Source organism: Lonchura striata, chromosome 23, assembly GCF_050655825.1.
Source record: "Lonchura striata isolate lonStrDom1 chromosome 23, ASM5065582v1, whole genome shotgun sequence".
In the NCBI taxonomy this organism is placed as follows: domain Eukaryota; kingdom Metazoa; phylum Chordata; class Aves; order Passeriformes; family Estrildidae; genus Lonchura; species Lonchura striata.
Window position 1 is genome coordinate 7,708,415 of NC_140725.1, and position 19,829 is coordinate 7,728,243.

The 19,829-nt window shown below is 56.6% G+C and overlaps 1 protein-coding gene across 1 annotated transcript in view; it reads left to right on the plus strand.

Moving 5' to 3' along the window:
• Positions 1 to 19,829, plus strand: part of NKAIN1 (sodium/potassium transporting ATPase interacting 1) — a 38,487-nt gene that overhangs the window by 7,038 nt on the left and 11,620 nt on the right. Inside the window, exon 2 of the mRNA XM_021528395.3 lies at positions 19,343 to 19,480. Within this exon, the coding sequence (XP_021384070.1) occupies positions 19,343 to 19,480 (138 nt within the window). The remainder of the gene's footprint in view (positions 1 to 19,342; positions 19,481 to 19,829) is intronic.

A 19,829-nucleotide genomic window follows, 5' to 3' on the forward strand; every position in this document is an offset into this window, starting at 1 on the left:
ATTCCTGAATCAAGGATGAAAATCAGGACCAAAAACCTTTGCACAAAAGGGATAAAGGAAAGGAAATAATGATTTCCTGGATGGTTCCAGGTCCCCCCAGTGCTGTTCCCCACTGGAAAATGCAGGGGGGTTTGTACCTGGCAAGGCTTGTGGAGAGGTTTGGGCTCTCCCAGGTGCCCAGAGCAGCTGTGGCTGCCCCTGGATCCCTGGCAGTGCCAGGGCCAGGCTGGACACTGGGGCTGGAGCACCTGGGAAGTGGGAAATGTGCTTGAAAAGCCTGAAAACCCCAGCCCAGCCCGTCTCCTCCCCGGTGAGCGCTCCGAGAGCCCCGCAGGGACCGAGGCTGTGGGTGGCCGTGGAGAGGAGCAGCCAGCCCAGACCTCGGTGTGGGTGAGCATCCTCTGGCACAGCCACATTGCAGGCAGGCTGGAAAGGTTTATTGACGTGTGTTTGGGAAGGCAGAGCCTCACAGCTCGCAATTAAAACCACGATTAAAGTGCCGTACGTCTAAATTTGCAGGACCAGCTAATGTGCACCCCAGAGGATTAACGAGACCGCCTGAAGAACTCCCTAAATCATTCATGGCGGTTCTTAACAGAGCTGGGAGCGAAGGGACTGGAAAATAAATGTCTCAAAGGGCTGGGTTGTAGAGAAAATGAAGAGGATGAGGCTGAAACCAGCCTGGCCCGACAGCGGAGCCGTCAGAGCCCGGGAAGGAAAGGTTGATGTGAGCAGAAAAACCTAAAGCAGGGGGGCTCAGAGAGCTGGGAAATGTGTCTTGCCCAGCCAAACCTGGCTCTTGTTTCTTCTTGAGCTCCCAGCTTGGCTGCTGGAAGGGGCTGAGCTGCCCCAGCAATGGTCTGGATGCTGATAAGGAATTTGATTTAATCCCCGGTGGCTTCTGTTAGGAAAAAAATTAGCTCTATGAAAAATCAATGGTGTTCATTTCAGGACTAGGCAGAAAGAGAGAAGAATAATATCAGCACTGGAGAGAAGGTGTGGGATGAGGGGCTGGTGGTGAGCAGAGCCTGGCACGGGAGATTCCTCCTGGAAAAGGCAGGGGCGTGTTCCATCCCAAAATCCACTGCCAAACATCAGGAGGGGGCTGAGGATGGGAGATGTGGCAAAACAGCCTCTGGAGGGGCTCAGGGTCTGTGGCTGCTCTGAGGGAACATCACAGAACCGTGAAATGGTTTGGATGGAAAAGGATCTTAAATCCCACCCAGTGCCACCCCTGCCATGGCAGGGACCCCTCCCACTGTCCCAGGAGCTCCCAGTGTCCAGCCTGGCCTTGGGCACTGCCAGGGATCCAGGGGCAGCCACAGCTGCTCCGGGAATTCCAGCCCAGCCCCTCCCCACCCTGCCAGGGAACAATTCCCAATTCCCAATATCCCATCAGAATCCCTCCTCTTTTAGTTTAAAGCCATCATCCCTTCAAGATTCACAGAATCACAGAGTCACTGGGTTGGAAGAGACCTTCTGGACCATCGAGTCCAGCCCAGCCCCAGCCCCTCAACTCAGCCCTGGCACCCAGTGCCACATCCAGGCTTGTTTCAAACACACCCAGGGATGGTGACTGGGGCTCTCCCTGGGATCAGTTCTGCTCCATTGGCACCTTGGAGTTCATTGTCCCATTCCAGCTCCAGCCTATCAGTCCCACCCTGCTTGTTTTTCTCTCTCCAGCCCATGGTGTTTGTGCTCCTGGGCTGAGCTTTGGATCATTTGTCCGTGGTGCCCAGCTGGAGCAGGAATTGTTCTGTCTCTGTACTCTGTGAAGAGAGCTCACCATCCCATAATGTGAAGCTCAGACCCACACACCAAAGCAGCACAGAATGTGAAAAACAGAAAAGTAAAACCTGAGGCATCAGCTCCCACCACTTTTCCCTTCTGCAGCAATGCTCTTGGCTCTTCTCTGCTCAGTTCCTCCAGAGAGAAACCCCAGGGAAGCCCTGGAAGAGGTTTTGGGGCTCCACCAGTCCAAAACTCACTGTGGAGGAATTCAGTTCCCAAAGGGAACCCACATCCCCCTCCGGGATGCAGACCCAGAGCTCCCAGCCCTGCCCCTCACAGGCTGGCACAGGGGTGGGTTGGGCGCTCTGGAGGGTGCTGGGGGTGGGTGCCAGGACATCCTGCCAGCCCCGTGCCATTCCCTGTGTATCCCAGTCCACCGCCCGGGACTCCTGCTGGGCCGGGGTGCCGCGGCCATCGCCTGGGGGTGTCTGTCCTTTGGGATGCAGCCCCAGCAGTCCCTCAGCGCTGCCTGTCTGAGCAGCCTGCTCTGGGTGCGGGGCTGTGTCCATCCCCGCCGGCCTGGCTGAGCAGTGGGAACCTTCCCAGCCCATCCCGCTGCTCCAGGCCGTGTCCCCATCCCTCCCACCCCGGGAATGCCCCGGGATGTCCCTGTCCCCAGCACCGCAGCCAGTGTGGCTGGATTGATGAACACAGGGGGTTGAGAAGGGAGAGAACATTCTACCCAAATCCTGGGGGATGCTTGGAGCAGCTCAGAATGGCCCCCTTGGCACTGATTTTTTTCCTTCCCCCCTTTTGAAAGCAGCTATTTATTTAAATTTCCAAAAATACAGATTAACGGGCCGGCAAAGTGGGAAGGCAAAGCGGGCAGAGAGCAGCCCAGGACATTCCACCCCGAGAGGTTTTTAATAAGATTAATAACAGCTCCCATGTGCTTGGGGGAAATTTCCCCCTCCTTTGGGTCTCATCTGTGGTAGAAGGAGATTTTGGGGAGGAAGAAACGATGGTCCAAGTGGTGCTTTGGAGCAGCGGGACAGGACGTGTCCCCCTCTGTCCCCATGATGTACTGGGTGTGGAAGTTGGGGTGCACTGGGACCTGCCGTGGGGTGCTGGCTCCCTGCTCACCCCCAGGGATCAGCTCCTGGGGGCTGCAGCGAGGGGGCTCAGCAGTCCCGGCAGCTTTGGGGAGCAGGAGCTGGCAGGGAGGGGTGCAGGAGGGCTGGGGGGTTTGGGGTGCCGGGCTGTGAGCACAGAGGGATGGGCTGGGAACCCCCCAGAGGGGATTTCTCAGCCCCTGGTGCCGCCTCCTGTGGCAGAGGCTCTGTCCTGGCAGAGGGCTCCTGTGCCCTGGGGGTGCTGGGGGAGGTCCTGGGGTACCCGGGGGCTGGCGGTGACAGTGACACTGCAAGGCCACCGCTGCTGCTGTGTCCTGTCACCCGCATCACCCTCCCTGCCTGGCCGGGGTCACAGCTGTGCTGTCACACACAGGGGACACAGCCATGGGCTGCCCTGCTGCTGGGCTCTCAGGCTAATTACCTTGATTAGGGCTAATTAGCACCCTGGGGCACTCTGGGATCGGCAGCGAGGCCCTGGAGCCCCGGGCAGGTGGCACCGGGCAGCCAAGGGGAGCTGGAGCAGGCAGAGGTGCCTCCCTGGCATGGTGTGGGGCAGGAAGATGTGGAACCTGTGCTGGACGGGGTTTGGAAAGCAAAGGGACACCGGGGGTGGCCTCAGTGACTGCCCCGGTTTGGGAGCTGGGGCTGCAGGGAGCCGTGGAATGGCACTGGAACGGTGCCACTGCCCCTGGGGACACTCGTGCCACCCCCACGGGGGCTCCCGGGTACAAACACAAACCCCCGGTGGGAAATGTCCCAGCGGAGGGGAGGAAGCTCAGGGTGGGAGCTGAGGGTGCCCGGGGTGGGATGTGGGAGTGGAGGGTGCTGGGTCACAGGGAGATGCTCAGGTGGGAATCAGGGAGGCTCAGGTGGGAATCAGGGAGGCTCAGGTGGGAATCAGATGCTCAGGTGGGAATCAGGGAGGCTCAGGTGGGAATTATGGATGCTCAGGTGGGAATCAGGGAGGCTCAGGTGGGAATCAGGGAGGCTCAGGGCGCCTGGGGTGGCTGGGGTGGGAATGGAGGGTGCTTGGGGCAGAGTGGAGAGTTCTTGGGGTGGGAATGGAGAGCTCTCGGGGAGTGAAGAGTGCTTGAGGTGGTTGGGGTGGGAACGGAGGGAGTTTGGGGTCAGAGTGAAGGGTGCTGGGGTGAGCATGGAGGGTGCTCGGGGTGGGAGCAGAGGGTGCTTGGGATGAGTGAAGGGTGCTCCGGGTGAGCACAGGGGATGCTCAGATGGGGCTGGAGGGTTCTTGGAGTGCTGGAGCTCACGGGAGCCCCAGGGAAGCCCTGCCCGGGCTCTAATGCCGTGCAGGCACAGCTCGGCTCAATGGTGGTGCTCAGGCTCTGCCTGCAAATGTCACACTGAGAGTCCTTGTCCCATCCTCCTGGGCTCTCCCCCTCTCCTCTCCACCCCATGGATCTCAGGGGTGGTGACAGCCGTGGCTGTGGGGTCCAGCTGGGTCCCCCCACCCTGATTTGTGTCCCCCACCCCTGGGAAAGGACCCAGGTCCCACCCGTGGGTGCAGCAGCCGGGCCCGGGGTTGGCAGCTTTGCACAAACCTTGGCAGGCTCAGATCTGTGTTTTCTCTGCTTTCCCCGGCCCTGGTTTGGCTCAGGAACCAGCCCCGTCCCTCTCACCACCCTGGGGACACCCACCTGCGGGACCCCCTCAGCCCCTGTCCCCTGCTGTCCCCTCCGTGCTGCCTCTCCCAGCCCGTCACGGGCACGGCTCTGCCGTGGGGCCACACTCAGCCCTGGCACGGCCGTGGGTGGCACAGGGCTGGCACCGAGCCCCCGTGGCCGTGTGGGGACCGCTGGGGTGGTCACAGAGCAGCTGGGGGGGCTGAGGGTGCCCGGGGCTGGAGGTGGCACTGGGGGGTGGCACTGGGGGGTGGCTCCCCATGGCCACTGGGTGGGTGATGGGACCGTGGGTGCCACTGCCAGGCTTGGGTGGGGACATCCAGGGGACGGTGCTGGGGGTTGGGACCGGGCGTGGGAGTCCCCGGGGGCCGGGGGTCCCTGTGCCCACCCTGGCTGTGCCAGCCCTGCCACTGCCTGTGGCCACACTGCTCCTGGGATGCCCCCCCTCCCCCTGGGAGGGACACGGGCACAGTCTGGAGCCATGGGAATTTCAGGGTTGTGCTTTATTCCCTGTTTTGTTCCCTCCTGGGAATTTGCCTCGTGTCTTGGATTTGCTGGCTCCCCCAGGGATTGCATTTAGCAGCACAGCCTGGTGCTGCTAGTGACCAAAAACACCCACGGGGGTGGGTTATTAAAAGCTTTATTTCTGTTTTTTAGATCTTTTCCTCCCCTAAAGCTCAGCAGCTGTGGGGTGGTGGCCTGTGGAGAGTCCCTCTGGGGCTGAGGATGTCCCTGTCCCCTTTCCAGCTCTCCCAGGGCTGCATCCCACCTGGATTTCAGGCTGCAGCCCTGAGCCCAGCCTGGAGCTGATCCTGGGGCTGATCCTGGTCCAGCACCACCGGGAGCTGCGGGTGTCTGGGGAATTTGGGGTGACTTTGGGGTGTCTACCTGGGGTTCTGGTGGGTGTCAGGAGCTGTATTTAGGGACGCCCTCACCCATTTGGGGCTGGTTTGTGAATGCCACACTGATTTATGCCCCATGGGTGCAGATCCTCCATCATCCACCCAGGACATGGGTGCTGCCCCCAGCTTTGGCACCCACAGGCCCCAACCCCAAACTTTTGGGTGCACTCACAGCAAGAATGAGAATTCCCACCTCAAAATGTGGGGGAAAGTCCCAGCCCAGCAGCACCCACAGCCTGGACTGATGCTCCCACCACCTTTTGGGGTCCCCCGGCTGCTCCTTTCACAGGAAATGGTTCTCCGGGCTGTCCCCATGTCCCCCTGCCCCATCCCCTGCCCCATGAGGAGATGCTGACCCCACTAATGACTCCAGCCCTGCTAATGACCCCATCCCCCTCCCAGCAGCCCCAGGCCCTAATTATTTTTGATCCTTCCCTCCCCCAGGAGGATCTGCGTGGCTCAGGGTCGGTCCCGTGGGGAGGTGGCACTTCCCAGACAAAGCAAACCCGGCCCTAACAAAGGGCCTTGAATTATACATGGGGCGAGGGCTCGCAATTAACGGCACCGCAATTAACGCACCCTCGTTAGCGGGGCCCGGGCCTTGGTGCTGCTGGGCTGGGTTTCCCTAAATATTTTCGTAGGGAAAACCTCATTCCTGCCGTGGGTGTCCCCGTGAGGGGGATGGGGTGGGACAGCCCCCGTCACCCAGCTGGCAAAGCTGTGCCGCGTGGGTACAGCAGGAAAATCCCGCTTTTCCCAGTGTCACATCCCTGCTGGGTGTAGGGATGTCGCCTGTCGCGACATCCCGGTGTCACATCTTGTCCTTAAGGGATGCAGCGGAGCCGAGGGCCCTGGATGGATCCAGCCCCCGGAGCTGCTCAGCCACGACCCCCACCCAAGAAAGGGGCTGGAAAAACCCATCCCAAAACTCCTCCCGCAGGGCTGCGGATGGAAGGAGGGCGAAGCAATTAACGGAAGCAATTTTTACGGCTGTTTGAGGAGTCCCTAATGAGCTCCCGAGCTGCCCATGGCTGCGCTTAATGAGGCGCCCACGGCGTGCCCGGCACGTCCTGCCCGGATAAACGGGAACGGGAAACCGGGATCCATCAACGGGAACGGGACCCGGGATCCATCAACGGGAACAGGACCCGGGATCCATCCACAGCACAGGGATCCCGGGATCGGCAGCACAGGGATCCCAGGATCCATCCACAGCCCAGGGATGCTGGGATCCATCCACAGCACAGGGATCCCGGGATCCATCCACAGCACAGGGATCCTGGGATCCATCCACAGCCCAGGGATCCCAGGATCCATCCACAGCACAGGGATCCTGGAATCCATCCACAGCCCAGGGATGCTGGGATCCATCCACAGCACAGGGATCCCAGGATCCATCCACAGCACAGGGATCCCGGGATCCATCCACAGCCCAGGGATGCTGGGATCCATCCACAGCACAGGGATCCTGGCATCGGCAGCACAGGGATCCCAGGATCCATTCACATCCCAGGGATCCTGGGATCCACCCCCAGGGATCCTGGGATCTGCAGCAGAGAGAGATCCTGGGATCCACAGCCCAGGGATCCATCCACAGCCCAGGGATCCTGAGATCCAATCCCCACGGATCTTGGGATTGGCAGCACAGGGATGCTGGGATCCACCCCCCAGGGATCAGTGGGATCAACAGTGAAGAGGTTCTGGGATCCAACCCCCAGGGATCCTGGGATCCACAGCACAGGGATTGTTGGGATCTACAGTGAAGAAATCTTGGGAGCTACAGCAGAGGGATCCTGGGATCCACAGCACAGGGATCGTTGGGATCAACAGCAGAGGGATCCTGGGATCCACAGCACAGGGATCATTGGGATCAACAGCAGAGGGATCATGGGACCCACAGCAGAGGGATCATTGGGATCAACAGCAGAGGGATCCTGGGATCCACAGCACAGGGATCATTGGGATCAACAGCAGAGGGATCATGGGACCCACAGCAGAGGGATCCTGGGATCCACAGCAGAGGGATCCTGGGATCCACAGCACAGGGATCATTGGGATCAACAGCAGAGGGATCATGGGACCCACAGCACAGGGATCATGGGATCCACAGCACAGGGATCATTGGGATCAACAGCAGAGGGATCGTGGGGATCAGCACCACTTGGCTGAAGGAGTCTCTGCAAACATTCTGGGTTTATTTGGACGCTGCTTCCCTTTGGGTGCCTCTCCAGCTCCCGGATTTCGGAAAGCCCTGGGCTGCGGGGGAGACGTGCTGGGAACGCTGGGATGCTCTGGTCCTGTGGGACCCTGCCAGGGCACTGGGGCTCCACTCCCACTACTGGAGCAGTAGGAAGGATGTCGATGGGATTGTTATTGAATTCCTCAATGGATACTGAGCTGTCCTGGGCAGACTTTCGCACCCCAAAAAGCTCCTGGAGGGCTCAGGGAACATCCCAGCCATTCACCACTCCCACCCCCTGCTCATTTCCTTACAGCCCGTGGGAATTTCTATCCCAGCTCCTTCTCCTTACAGGGCGCTCACCCAGCCAGGAGGAGACCCCCAAACCCTCCAGGTCTCGTTATTCAATGGATAAATAGGAATAAATCTCCAGTTCTCCAATAAATACTCACCCATGGGGGGGTTGCTCCCATATTTAAGCCCAAGATCCCCCATTTTTAAAATACAAATCCCCCATATTTTATCCCAAACTCTCCCATATTTAAGCCCCAAATACCCCATATTTAAAATACCAATCCACCAAATTTAAACCAAAGTTTTCCCATATTTAAGCCCCAAATTAAGCCTGAACTCTCCCAAATTTAAGCACAAAAATCCCCCAGATCCAACACCACGATCCCCAAATTCCAGCCCCAACCCCCCCAAGATTTAAGCCCAGGATAGGATGGGCAGTGGGGGTGGTGCCCCTCACCCAGAGTCGCGGGTGCCCGTGGGTTGTGGAATTCCCCCGAGGAGAGGGAAACCCACCGGGCTCATCCCATAAATCCCATTGACGCCGGCAGCTCCCACCTCGCCGGCCAGGCGCATCCCTCAGACCTGCGCGGTTTGATCCGGGATTTAAAACTAAAAAATTGGATAAACGCTGGAAGAAACACCCACACCCGCCGGGCTGGGTGGGCGCACACGGGAACCACCTCCAGATGTCCGCTCATCCCTCCAGGATGTGGGAGCGTCCCCTCCTCCTCCAAAACAATCCCAGAAAAATCAATATTTTGGGAGCCGCTTCGCCTCCCCACCGGCTGCCGCCGGCTGCTCCTTTGGCGGCGCCAGCGCTCGCAGGGATTATTTTATTTTTGCTGCCCGGCTCATTAACGGGGTTGTTTCCAGGCAGATTTCCTCGGCCGAGCTTCTCCTTCGCAGCCCGCGGGCCGTGGGAGGAGGGAATGCCGGTTTCCATAGCGATGCGCTTGGCTTTAATCAGGGCTCTTCCCTGGGAGAATTGATTACGGAAAGTGGCGCTAAATAAGTCAGTAAATTGGATTTTTTTTCTTTTTGTATGTGGATATATATATATATTATAGATTCATTTTTCCCCCTCTCTTCTATCGGATTTTATTAACGGTGTCTTTGAGGCATCGGTTGAGATTTGAGGAAAAATACCTCTGGTTTCTCCCAGATGTCAGGATAAAGAACAGAACGGGGAGAATTAGCATGGAAATTGCCTGCGGCTTAATCTACTGGGGCATCTCCTCCGGCATCCATCCTGCCCCTTCCTGCTGGGTCTTAGCAAATTTTTGGAGCAATTGTCCCATTCCTTTGCTTTTCCCTGCCCCTTCCCCTCCCACGTCCAGCCCCAGCCTTTGTCTGTGTCTCGTTCCCGGAATTTGTGATTGAGGGAGTCAGGCTCCCCACATCTCTCCTGGTTTCCCATCTTATTCACTCTGGCTGCGCAGTGCCCCTGAATTAAACCCTAGATTCCCAAATCTGAGCCCAAGATCCGCCATATTTAAGCCCCAAATCTCCCAAATTTAAGGACAAAATCCTCCAAAGTAAATTCCTAAATTTGAGCTCAAGATCTCCCATATTTAAGCCCCAAATCTCCCATAAAGCCCCCAAATATAAGGACAAATTTCCCCAAATTTAAACCCAAGATTACTTAATTTGAGCCCCAAATCCCACATATTTAAGCCCCAAATCCCCCAAATTTAAGGCCAAGATCCCCAAAATTCAAGGACAAAATTCCCCAAATTTAAACCCAAGATGTCCCAGATTAAAGCACAAAATCCCCCAAATCCACCAGATCTAAGACCAAGATCCCCAAATCCAAACCCTAAACTGAGATTAAAGCACAAGCTGTCCTAAATCTTAGATCCCAAAATTCAGCTCCAGCTCCCCCAGATCTCAGCCAATGATTCCCCAAATTTAAGCCCAAAACCTCCCAGATTTAAGCCCTAGTTTGCTCAGACCCAGGCCCAAGATCTGCCAGGTCTAAACCCACATTTCCCTACATTTTGTCTCTGAACCCGCAGATTAAAATCCAATATCCCCAGGTTTCGGCCCTTAGTTTTTCCCCATTTGCTTGTGGGGTTTTTTAGGGATTTTGCCTCCATTTTAATTAACGCTTCAGCTCTCAGTGGCTTCTGCTGGGAGTCTCCAAGGGGATGCCTGATTGAGGTCCTGGATTAATCCTGATTTTCTTTATGGGGCTTGGGTTTGGGAGCTGATGTCCCTGGGGACAACAAATTCCTGCAAGGCTGAGCTGGGGCTCAGGGATCCACGCTGGAGTGGGACAGGGATTTATTTGGGATGGGATGGGATGGGATGGGATGGGATGGGATGGGATGGGATGGGATGGGATGGGATGGGATGGGATGGGATGGGATGGGATGGGATGGGAATGGCTGGGATACAATGGCATACAATGGGATTTGTGGGATGCATAGAATGGCTGGAATGGGATGGGAATGGATGGGATACAATGGCATACAATGGGATTTGTGGGATGCATAGAATGGCTGGAATGGGATGGGAATGTCATGAATGGGATTGGGAATGGACAAATGGAATGGGATACAATGGGATACAGTGGGATAAAATGGGATGCAGTTGGATACAGTGAGATGGGATGATATGAAGGGGTGGGATAGGATGGGATATGTGGGACGCATAGAATGGCTGGAACGGGATGGGATTGGCACGAATGGGATTGGGAATGGACAGATGGTATGGGATACAATGGGATACAGTGAGATGGGATGGGGTGGGATGGCTGAGAGGACAGCAGGCTCTCTGGCCACCCCAGAGGTCCCAGCCCTGCTCCCACGGGTTTGGAGCAGCTCCCAGCTTGGTGTTCCCAAGGCACGGCCTTTCTCCAGGGCTGGAGCTTCCTTGCGCTCTGCCGTGCCTCAGTTTCCCTGAGGACCTGCTCCGATGGAGCTGCTCCCCCTGGCCAGGAGAGTGGATGCTCCTGGTGTGGTGCTGAGCCAGAGTCAGGCCGTTTTCCAGGGAAACTGAGGCACGGCAGGGCAGGCTCTCTACCAGTGACCTCAGCCTCACTGGAACGCTGAGTCCTGCTGTGGTCACAGCCCTGTGCCTCAGTTTCCCCTGCGGGCTGTTCCCCACTGCATTCCCCTCTCCGGGGGCACCCCTGGCACCCTCAGTGCCACCACCCCGAGTCCCCCCACCAGGACCCCTGGGCGGGGGGTGCTGAGCACCAGCCCGGGATGAGCGGGACCGGCCCCGCTCCCTCCTGCGGGAGCGGCAGCAGTTCCCGAGGGACGGAGCGATTCCCCGCGGGAATACCCAGCCCGCTGGGCGGGCGGGCAGGAAACCGAGCTGCTTCCATCGCCCAGATCCCTCGGCCAGGAGAAGTTTCCTGGCTGGGAGGCAGGAGGGAAAGGGAACTCGCGGCGGCGTTTGTGCGATGCTGCCAACAGGAGCTGGGGCGCTGTGTTAGAGCTCAGTAAAATAAATATAAAATAATATAAAATAAATATAAAATAAAATATAACATATAAAATATAAAATATGAAATATGAAATATAAAATATAACATATAAAATATAAAATATAAAATATGAAACATGAAATATGAAATATAAAATATAAAATATAAAATATGAAACATTAAATATAAAATATGAAACATAACATATAAAATATAAAATATAAAATATAAAACATAACATATAAAATATAACATATAAAATATAAAATATAAAATATAACATATAAAATATAACATACAAAATATAACATACAAAATATAACATATAAAATATAACATATAAAATATAAAATAAATATAAATGCCATAGTGTGTCAGAGTTAAGGAGATATTTTATCAGTGGTAAATCACTTAGACCAGCCTGCTCCTGGGGAAATCGGGAATTTATGTTGTTTCCGGGGGAAAAAGAAAACACTGTCAGAATTCCCGGGGTTCTTTTGGGGATATTGGAGCCGAATGCACCCAGACCCCACAGGTTGGGAGCTGATGGGGCTCAGGGCTTTGTTTTAGGCGTGGAAATGAGGAGGAGCTTCCTCCTGGGTGAGAATCATCGGGAGGTGGTCATGGAGCATCCCCTCTCCACGTGGGAACACCAAATTCCCTGGATTTCAGCGTTCCCAGCCTCTCAAGCACCGTGAAGCTTTTGGAGAGGAGTGGGAGATGTCTCTTTATGCCGTGCCTCAGTTTCCCTCTCCTGTGATGGAGCCAGAATAGGATGGGATGGGTTTGATAATTTCGGGGAATTAATAATAATAGTAATAGTAATAGTAATAGTAATAGTAATAGTAATAGTAATAATAGTAATAGTAATAGTAATAGTAATAGTAATAGTAATAGTAATAGTAATAGTAATAGTAATAATAATAATAATAATAATAATAGTGACCGTTAACCACCCCAAGGGTGCATCTCCCAGCCTCCCCTGATGGCACCCTCAGGGATGGATGGAGCCAGGAGCACGGATGTGGGAGCAGGGCTTGGAGGGCACCCAAGGGGTGGCACCCCGGGGTGCATCCCGTGGGGCAGATTCCATCGGGATCTGGCCTCCAGGCGCATCCAGCCGGGGCTGCGTTCCCATGGCAACGCCGCCGGATGCGGGAGATGAAATAAATAACTGGGAAAGGGGAGGGGGGGCAGTGGGAGAGAGGAGGGGAAGCCGTGGGGTGCGGGGTGGGTGCTGGGGGCCCTGAGCACCCCAAGTGTCCCCAGTGCCACATCCCAGGGAGCAGCGATGCTCCAGCCAGGCTTGGGAGCTCCGGTCTGGGGGGGTCCACAGGGGCTCCACAACCTGCGGCACCCACAGGGGTTGTCCGGGCTGGGGAAGGACCCGATTTGTGCCTCTTTCACCCCAATTTCTGCTCCTGCCGCGGGTTTGCTCCTGCATCGGGGCCTCTTTCCAGTGGGGGCCGCATCCTGCTCATCCCCACCCGATGCTGGAGAGCGATTGGCGCCTTTCATTCCTTTCCATCTGATTTTACGGAAGTTTTTGCAGTTGGAAGTAGGTCAGGAACTCGTTTCCAAGCCGTTAAATGAAGTCCCTGGGTTCACGGTGTTTGCACCTCCCCGCTAACCAGCCGTGCTCTCCCCGTTACATCGCGGCCGGTTCCCCTTCCCGGGGCGCTGCGGGCTGGAGCCGCTCCTCCCGGCTCCTGCGGCTCCTCGTGGGCAAGGGAGGGCGCAGGCAGAGCCAAAATGCCCTAAACTGCCTCAAAAAGAGGGGCTGGGGGAGGGGTGAGGCTGCGGGGGGCCGGGGTGCGGATGTGGGGCCCTGCAGCACCTTTGGGGTGGGACCGGGAGCGGCCGGGGCCGGGCCGGAGCCCCGGGGATGCTCCGCGGCTGTGGGGAACATTCCTGCTGGGTCGGGCATCCCGCTGTCCCTGCGAACGCTGCCCCGGGGGGCTCTCTCCGAACCCCGACGGTTTTTGGGGCCAAAACTCGCAGAGAAGGCGGCGGCTCAGGGACGGGGCGAGCGAGGCTCTGGCAGCGCCTTCGGCCGCGGCACACGAGGAATCAAAACGGCCAAATCCCCTCAGAACGCGGCGAAATGAAAAGTTAAATCCCCGGCGAGCCTCGGGCTCGGGTGTGCGGGAGGAAATCACCCGCTGCAGGATAATGAGCCATAGGATAATGAGCCATGGGGGTCAGCAGCCCTGCCCGAGGGGAGCTCAGGGCTCAGCCCGGGGTGCAGGTGCTGCTGCGGGGCTGGAGAGCAGCAGGGAGCCAGGAGCAGCGTCCTGCCCGCTCCAGGGTCCTGCCCAGTGCCCGCTCCAGGGTCCTGCCCAGTGCCAGCTCCACGGTCCCAACTGCTCCAGGAGAGCTCAGAGCCCCTGCAGGGCCTGGAGGGGCTCCAGGAGAGCTGGAGAGGGATTGGGGACAAGGATGGAGGGACAGGACCCAGGGAATGGCTCCCACTGCCAGAGGGCAGGGCTGGGTGGGAGATTGGGAATGGGGAATTGTTCCCTGGCAGGGTGGGCAGGGGCTGGGCTGGAATTCCCAGAGCAGCTGTGGCTGCCCTGGATCCCTGGCAGTGCCCAAGGCCAGGCTGGACACTGGGGCTGGAGCTCCTGGGACAGTGGGAGGGGTCCCTGGGCTGGGATGAGATCCCCTCCCACCCAAACCACTCTGGGATTCATCAAGGATGAGAAAAAGGACCAAAAATCATTGCACCAGAGGGATAAAGGAAAGGAAATAATGATTTCCTGGATGATTCCAGGTCTCCCCAATGCTGTTCCCCACTGGAAAATGCAGGGGGGTTTGTAGCCTGGCAGGGCTTGTGGAGAGGTTTGGGCTCTCCCAGGTGCCCAGAGCAGCTGTGGCTGCCCCTGGATCCCTGGCAGTGCCAAGGCCAGGCTGGACACTGGGAGCTCCTGGGACAGAGGGAGGGGTCCCTGCCATGGGAATGGGATGGGATTTAAGGTCATTTAAGGTCCTTTCCAACCCAAACCATTCTGGGATTCTCTGGTTCCAGGAGGAGCTGCTGGGCAGGGAGGCTCCTGCTTTGCAAGGGTGCTCGGTCTGGGGGGTTCACCCAGCACTCCCCACCTTGCAGTTGGGTTTCCACGCTCGGTTTCTCAGCTGTGGTGGGAAGGGGCTCCCTGGTGACCCTGCAATGCTCCTGGCACAGCCAGAGCAGGACCCAGCTCTCCCACCCTCCTTGTGGGGATTATGGATGGGAAAACTTGGAATGATGGGATGGGTCTGAAGAAAGTGAGGGCGCCAAAACCCACAGCTGATTCAGGGGCAGAGGAACTCCTTCCCTCTTCAATATGGTGCCAGCACGCTGGAAAAATCCCATTTTCCTCCAGCTCTGCCTCCCTGGTGCCATCTCCCTGAGCCCCGGCTGAGCTTGTGTCCCCACGGGTGTCCCCTCCTGGCAGTGGCAGTGTCCTCCCCACGGGTGTCCCCTCCTGGCAGTGGCAGTGTCCTCCCCACGGGTGTCCCCTCCTGGCAGTGCCCTCCGCTCGCCCCCGATGCAGTTTGGTCCCTCCCGCTCCCATTTCCCGGTGCAGACAAAGCCCTGGCGCGCTGGGATGAGCGGGACCCGCTGCCCACCCCAGCTAATTGCTGTGATTTGCTGCCGAGCGAAGTTTTGGGGCCGGTCGATGAACTCGTGAGTGTTTAATTAAGAGGGAGCCCTAAAACTCGTTGCATCGATCCGCTGCGGGTTTATCTTAATTAGCAGTGGGATGGGGGTGGGGAGAGGGGTGTGAGCGGGGCTGGCGGTGCTGTGGGCAGCCGGAATTCCCATTCCAGGGGCAGGGAGGTGCTGGAGCCCCGGCCTGGTTCAGGGGCTCTGTGTGCTGGAAAGTCTCTCCTCCAACCCGAGCTTCCAAAGAAAGGCTCAGCAGTCTCTGTTGTTCGGTCTCAAGGCAGTTTATTGCAAGTTATCTAAAAGATTTTCTCCTGGGGCTGCTGTGGTTTGCTCACAGCTCAGGCAGAGGCACACACACACCCTGACATCCTCTCTGACCCCAACTGCTTCTTCTCTCCCACCCAGGGCTGCTGCTGTCTTTTATATGTACATTACGTGTGACATGGTTACAGTTTTCCCCCATGCCTATTACCTATATTAAATGGTGCTTTTCTATCTTTTATATGGTACATTACGTGTTACATGTTCACAGTTTTCCCCCAATGCCTATTACCTATATTAAATGGTGCTTTTCTATCTTTTATATGGTACATTACGTGTTACATGTTCACAGTTTTCCCCCAATGCCTATTACCTATATTAAATGGTGCTTTTCTATCTTTTATATGTACATTACGTGTTACATGGTTACAGTTTTCCCCAATACATATTCCCTATATTAAATGATGATTTTCTATCTTTTATATGGTACATTACATGTTCCATGGTTACAGTTTTCCCCAATGCCTATTACCTATATTAAATGGTGCTTTTATACTCCAAACCAATCTGTGAGTGCCAACATCACCAAGAACATGGAGGTGAGGAAGGAGAAAGAGGGAGGACAGGGCAGGCCCAAATCCCAAATCCATCTTAAAACCTCTGATTCCCATGTACAAAGTAAAACCCCCCCGTGCAGGTGCTAAAACCCCCCTGTACAGCACTAAAAATTTTCCCCTCTACTTTGTGACTACCTCTCCTATAATATCTAAACTTTTGTGACTGTTTGTTCCACCTTCAAAGTTGGTAACTCATCCCATGGCTCAAACCCAAAATCACAGCTGTGTCCAGCTGCCTGCCAGGGGCTCAAATGCTTCTGACCAGGGCCTGGAACCTCCAAAAATGTCTGAGGGACATTTGGAGTTCCAACAGGGAGGGTGCCCTGAGCCCCACGGAACAATTCCGGCTGTGTTGGAGGCTGCTGGGCAGTTCCTTGGGATGCTGCTGAGCCCCGGAGCCGGGGCTGTGTCACCGAGGGCCGGGGGTCCTGAAGGTCCCTCCCAGGGAGATTTTACCCCGCGGGGTCGGGGAGGATGCTGCGGGGGCTGGAGCAGCCCGAGCAGCAGCTCTGAGCTGAGGGTGCTCGCTCAGCCCCGCAATTCCCTGGGCAGGGGCACCAAACCTGGATTCTCCCGCTGGAGGTTGTGCCTCAGTTTCCCCACTCATGAAACACGTGGGGCTGGCCTTGGGATGTCCTTGGGATGTCCTTGGGATGTCCTCAGCAGGAGGTGAGAGCCGGGGAGCTGCAGCCACGCTGCCTTTGTGAGTCTCTGTCTCTTAACCTGCAGCTGCATCCCACGAGGATGGAAAATCCGAGATCTGCTCTTCCCACGGAGGGAAAAAGCTGGAATAACACACCCAGGGAACAACTGGGGCAGCTCCAGCAGAGCTTTGTGGTGCAATTAGCAGCCCCTAATTAGCTGATCCATGGGGAAACTGGGGTGTTTATCCCGAATTCTGCCTCTTGGGGATGGAGAAGGGTTTGCTTCCAGCCGGGTCTTCCCCCGTCCTCCTCTTTCAGGCCGTCCCGGCTGGAATTAAGGAGCCGCCCGGGTGTGATCCCTTTGCTCCAGCCCCATGGGATGCCCTCAGAGGCTCCTCCAGCCCCATCCCTCAGCTTGGGGCATCCCTGGTACCCGGAGCTGCCGTTCAGCAGCTCTGCCGACAGCCCCCGACGGATGGGTGGCCAGAAAACCCCGAGCACTGCGCTCCCTGTGCCGTTTATTACTCACATCCCTCAGTTCAGGAGATTTACAGCCCGGCTGTGAGGATTTCCAGAGGCTGTTTCCTCGGAGAGTTGGACTAGCCGGGAAGTGAATTCAGTGTCAGTGCAGTTTTGTCCCAACCCCACAGATGCAGGGGCTGCTGCTCCACGGGTTTGCATCGCTTTTAATTAAAATCAGGCTCCCGCTGGCACCGATCCAGCAGATCCTATCCCAGGGGTAGGGGATGGGATATCACAGCCCCGGGGTGGAGCTGGGCTGAAATCCGTGGGAATTAGAGTCCTCAAAAAGGAAATTCAATGAGTATATGGAGTTTTATGGATGGGGAAACTGAGGCACGGCTGGTATGCACATCCTCATGAACAACCCAGGCAAGGACTTTCCCCACCTCATTAATTCTCCCCTGTAATTAGGACTAATTAACTCAGGCTGGGATGATGCCTGGGACCCCATGGGTTCTCCCCTAATTCCAGATCCCTTTGGGAGCTGCTGGGGAATGGAGGGGGGATGCATACCCGTTTTTTTTCCTGTGGTTTTCAGAATAAACTCCCTTTTTTTCAGGCAGAAAATTGGGGAATGGTGCTGTGGGGAGGATGGAGGGCCCTGAAGCTGTCAGGGTGAATCGGGGCCACCACAAAGAGTGACAGGACAGGGCTGAGTAAGACAAATGGAAAAAAATTGGGGTTTTCCAGGATGCTGCCAACCTGTCCCTGCACCGTGTGGTGTGCCAGCACCCTCAAGTTCCCTAAAACTTTCTTAGAACCGCTCTAAAAAACCATGGCCTCACCCAAAATCCCCATTTTTCGAATTAAATCCATCGCTGAACGTTCCAGAGCTCCCAGCTTGCCTTTGCTCAGCCCTTCCTTGGAGCTAATCCTGTAATTAGGAGCGATGGAGCCAGAAGTAAGTGCTGGGATCAGGGATGGATCCCCCCAGCTGCCAGCCCTGCCAGGGGGATTTACCTGCCTGCAGCACGGCCCCGTTTGTGGGTTACAGCTGGAAACGGCGATCGGAGCCCGATGGAGCCATGGAGGATGGGCTGGAAAATAAATACGGGACCTGGAGGCTTTTCCCATCACAAATCATCCTCCGGGATGGGTTTTCGGAGTGCCCAAGCTCTGAGTGATGGGAAAGTGAGGCACAGCAGGTGCTGTGGGGGCACATCTCCTTGGGTTCCCCTTTTAGCTCCAGATCTCCCCAGTAACCCCTGTCCCGCTGGCCAGTGCAGCACACGGACATTGCAGCCCCCCCAACCTGTTATCCATGGAATTCCCAGTGATTCCTACTGCTCCTTGCCTTCAGCCCCCCGGGTGCCAGGCCCTGATCCCTGATCCCTGATCCCTGTCCCTGATCCCTGATCCCTGATCCCTGATCCCTATCCCTGATCCCTGTCCCTGATCCCTATCCCTGATCCCTGATCCCTGATCCCTGATCCCTGATCCCTATCCCTGATCCCTGTCCCTGATCCCTGATCCCTATCCCTGATCCCTGATCCCTGATCCCTGTCCCTGATCCCTGATCCCTGATCCCTGATCCCTGTCCCTGATCCCTGTCCCTGATCCCTGTCCCTGATCCCTATCCCTGATCCCTGATCCCTGTCCCTGATCCCTTTCCCTGATCCCTATCCCTGATCCCTGTCCCTGATCCCTGTCCCTGATCCCTGATCCCTGTCCCTGATCCCTGTCCCTGATCCCTATCCCTGATCCCTGATCCCTGTCCCTGATCCCTGTCCCTGATCCCTATCCCTGATCCCTGATCCTATCCCTGATCCCTATCCCTGATCCCTGTCCCTGATCCCTGTCCCTGATCCCTATCCCTGATCCCTGATCCCTGTCCCTGATCCCTGATCCTATCCCTGATCCCTGTCCCTGATCCCTGTCCCTGATCCCTGATCCCTATCCCTGATCCCTGTCCCTGATCCCTGATCCCTGATCCCTGATCCCTATCCCTGATCCCTGATCCCTGATCCCTGTCCCTGATCCCTATCCCTGATCCCTGATCCCTGATCCCTGTCCCTGATCCCTATCCCTGCCCCCCCGATCCCTGTCCCTGATCCCTATCCCTGTCCCTGATCCCTATCCCTATCCCTGATCCCTGATCCCTATCCCTGATCCCTGATCCCTGATCCCTATCCCCGATCCCTATCCCTGATCCCTGTCCCTGATCCCTGTCCCTGATCCCTGATCCCTATCCCTGATCCCTATCCCTGATCCCTGTCCCTGATCCCTGATCCCTATCCCTGATCCCTATCCCTGATCCCTGATCCCTGTCCCTGATCCCTGATCCTATCCCTGATCCCTGTCCCTGATCCCTGCCCCTCCCCTGCTCTCTTGCAGGTCGCGGCGCTGGAGAGGCAGATCTTTGATTTCCTGGGATACCAGTGGGCGCCCATCCTGGCGAACTTCTTACACATCATGGCCGTGATTTTGGGTATTTTTGGCACCATCCAGTACAGATCCAGATACCTCATGATGGTAGGTACCAGCCTGGGGGTGCAGCAGGGTCAGCCCCAGCTCCATCCCTGCAGGTGTCCAAGGCCAGGCTGGACAGGGCGGGGAGGGGCACAGTGGGATTTGGGAGGTGTCCCTGCCGTGTCATGTGGGAATTAGAGCCCTCGCAAAGGAAATTCCATGCGTATTGGAGTTTTATGGATGGGGAAACTGAGGCACAGCTGGTGGATGCCCATCCTCGGGAAAAACTTTCCCCACTTTCCCCGCCTCATGAGTTCTCCCCTGGAATTAGGACTCGCTAACTCAGCCCGGGATGATGCCTGGCGCCCCCATGGGTTCTCCCCTAACTGATGAACTTTAAGGTCCCTTCCAC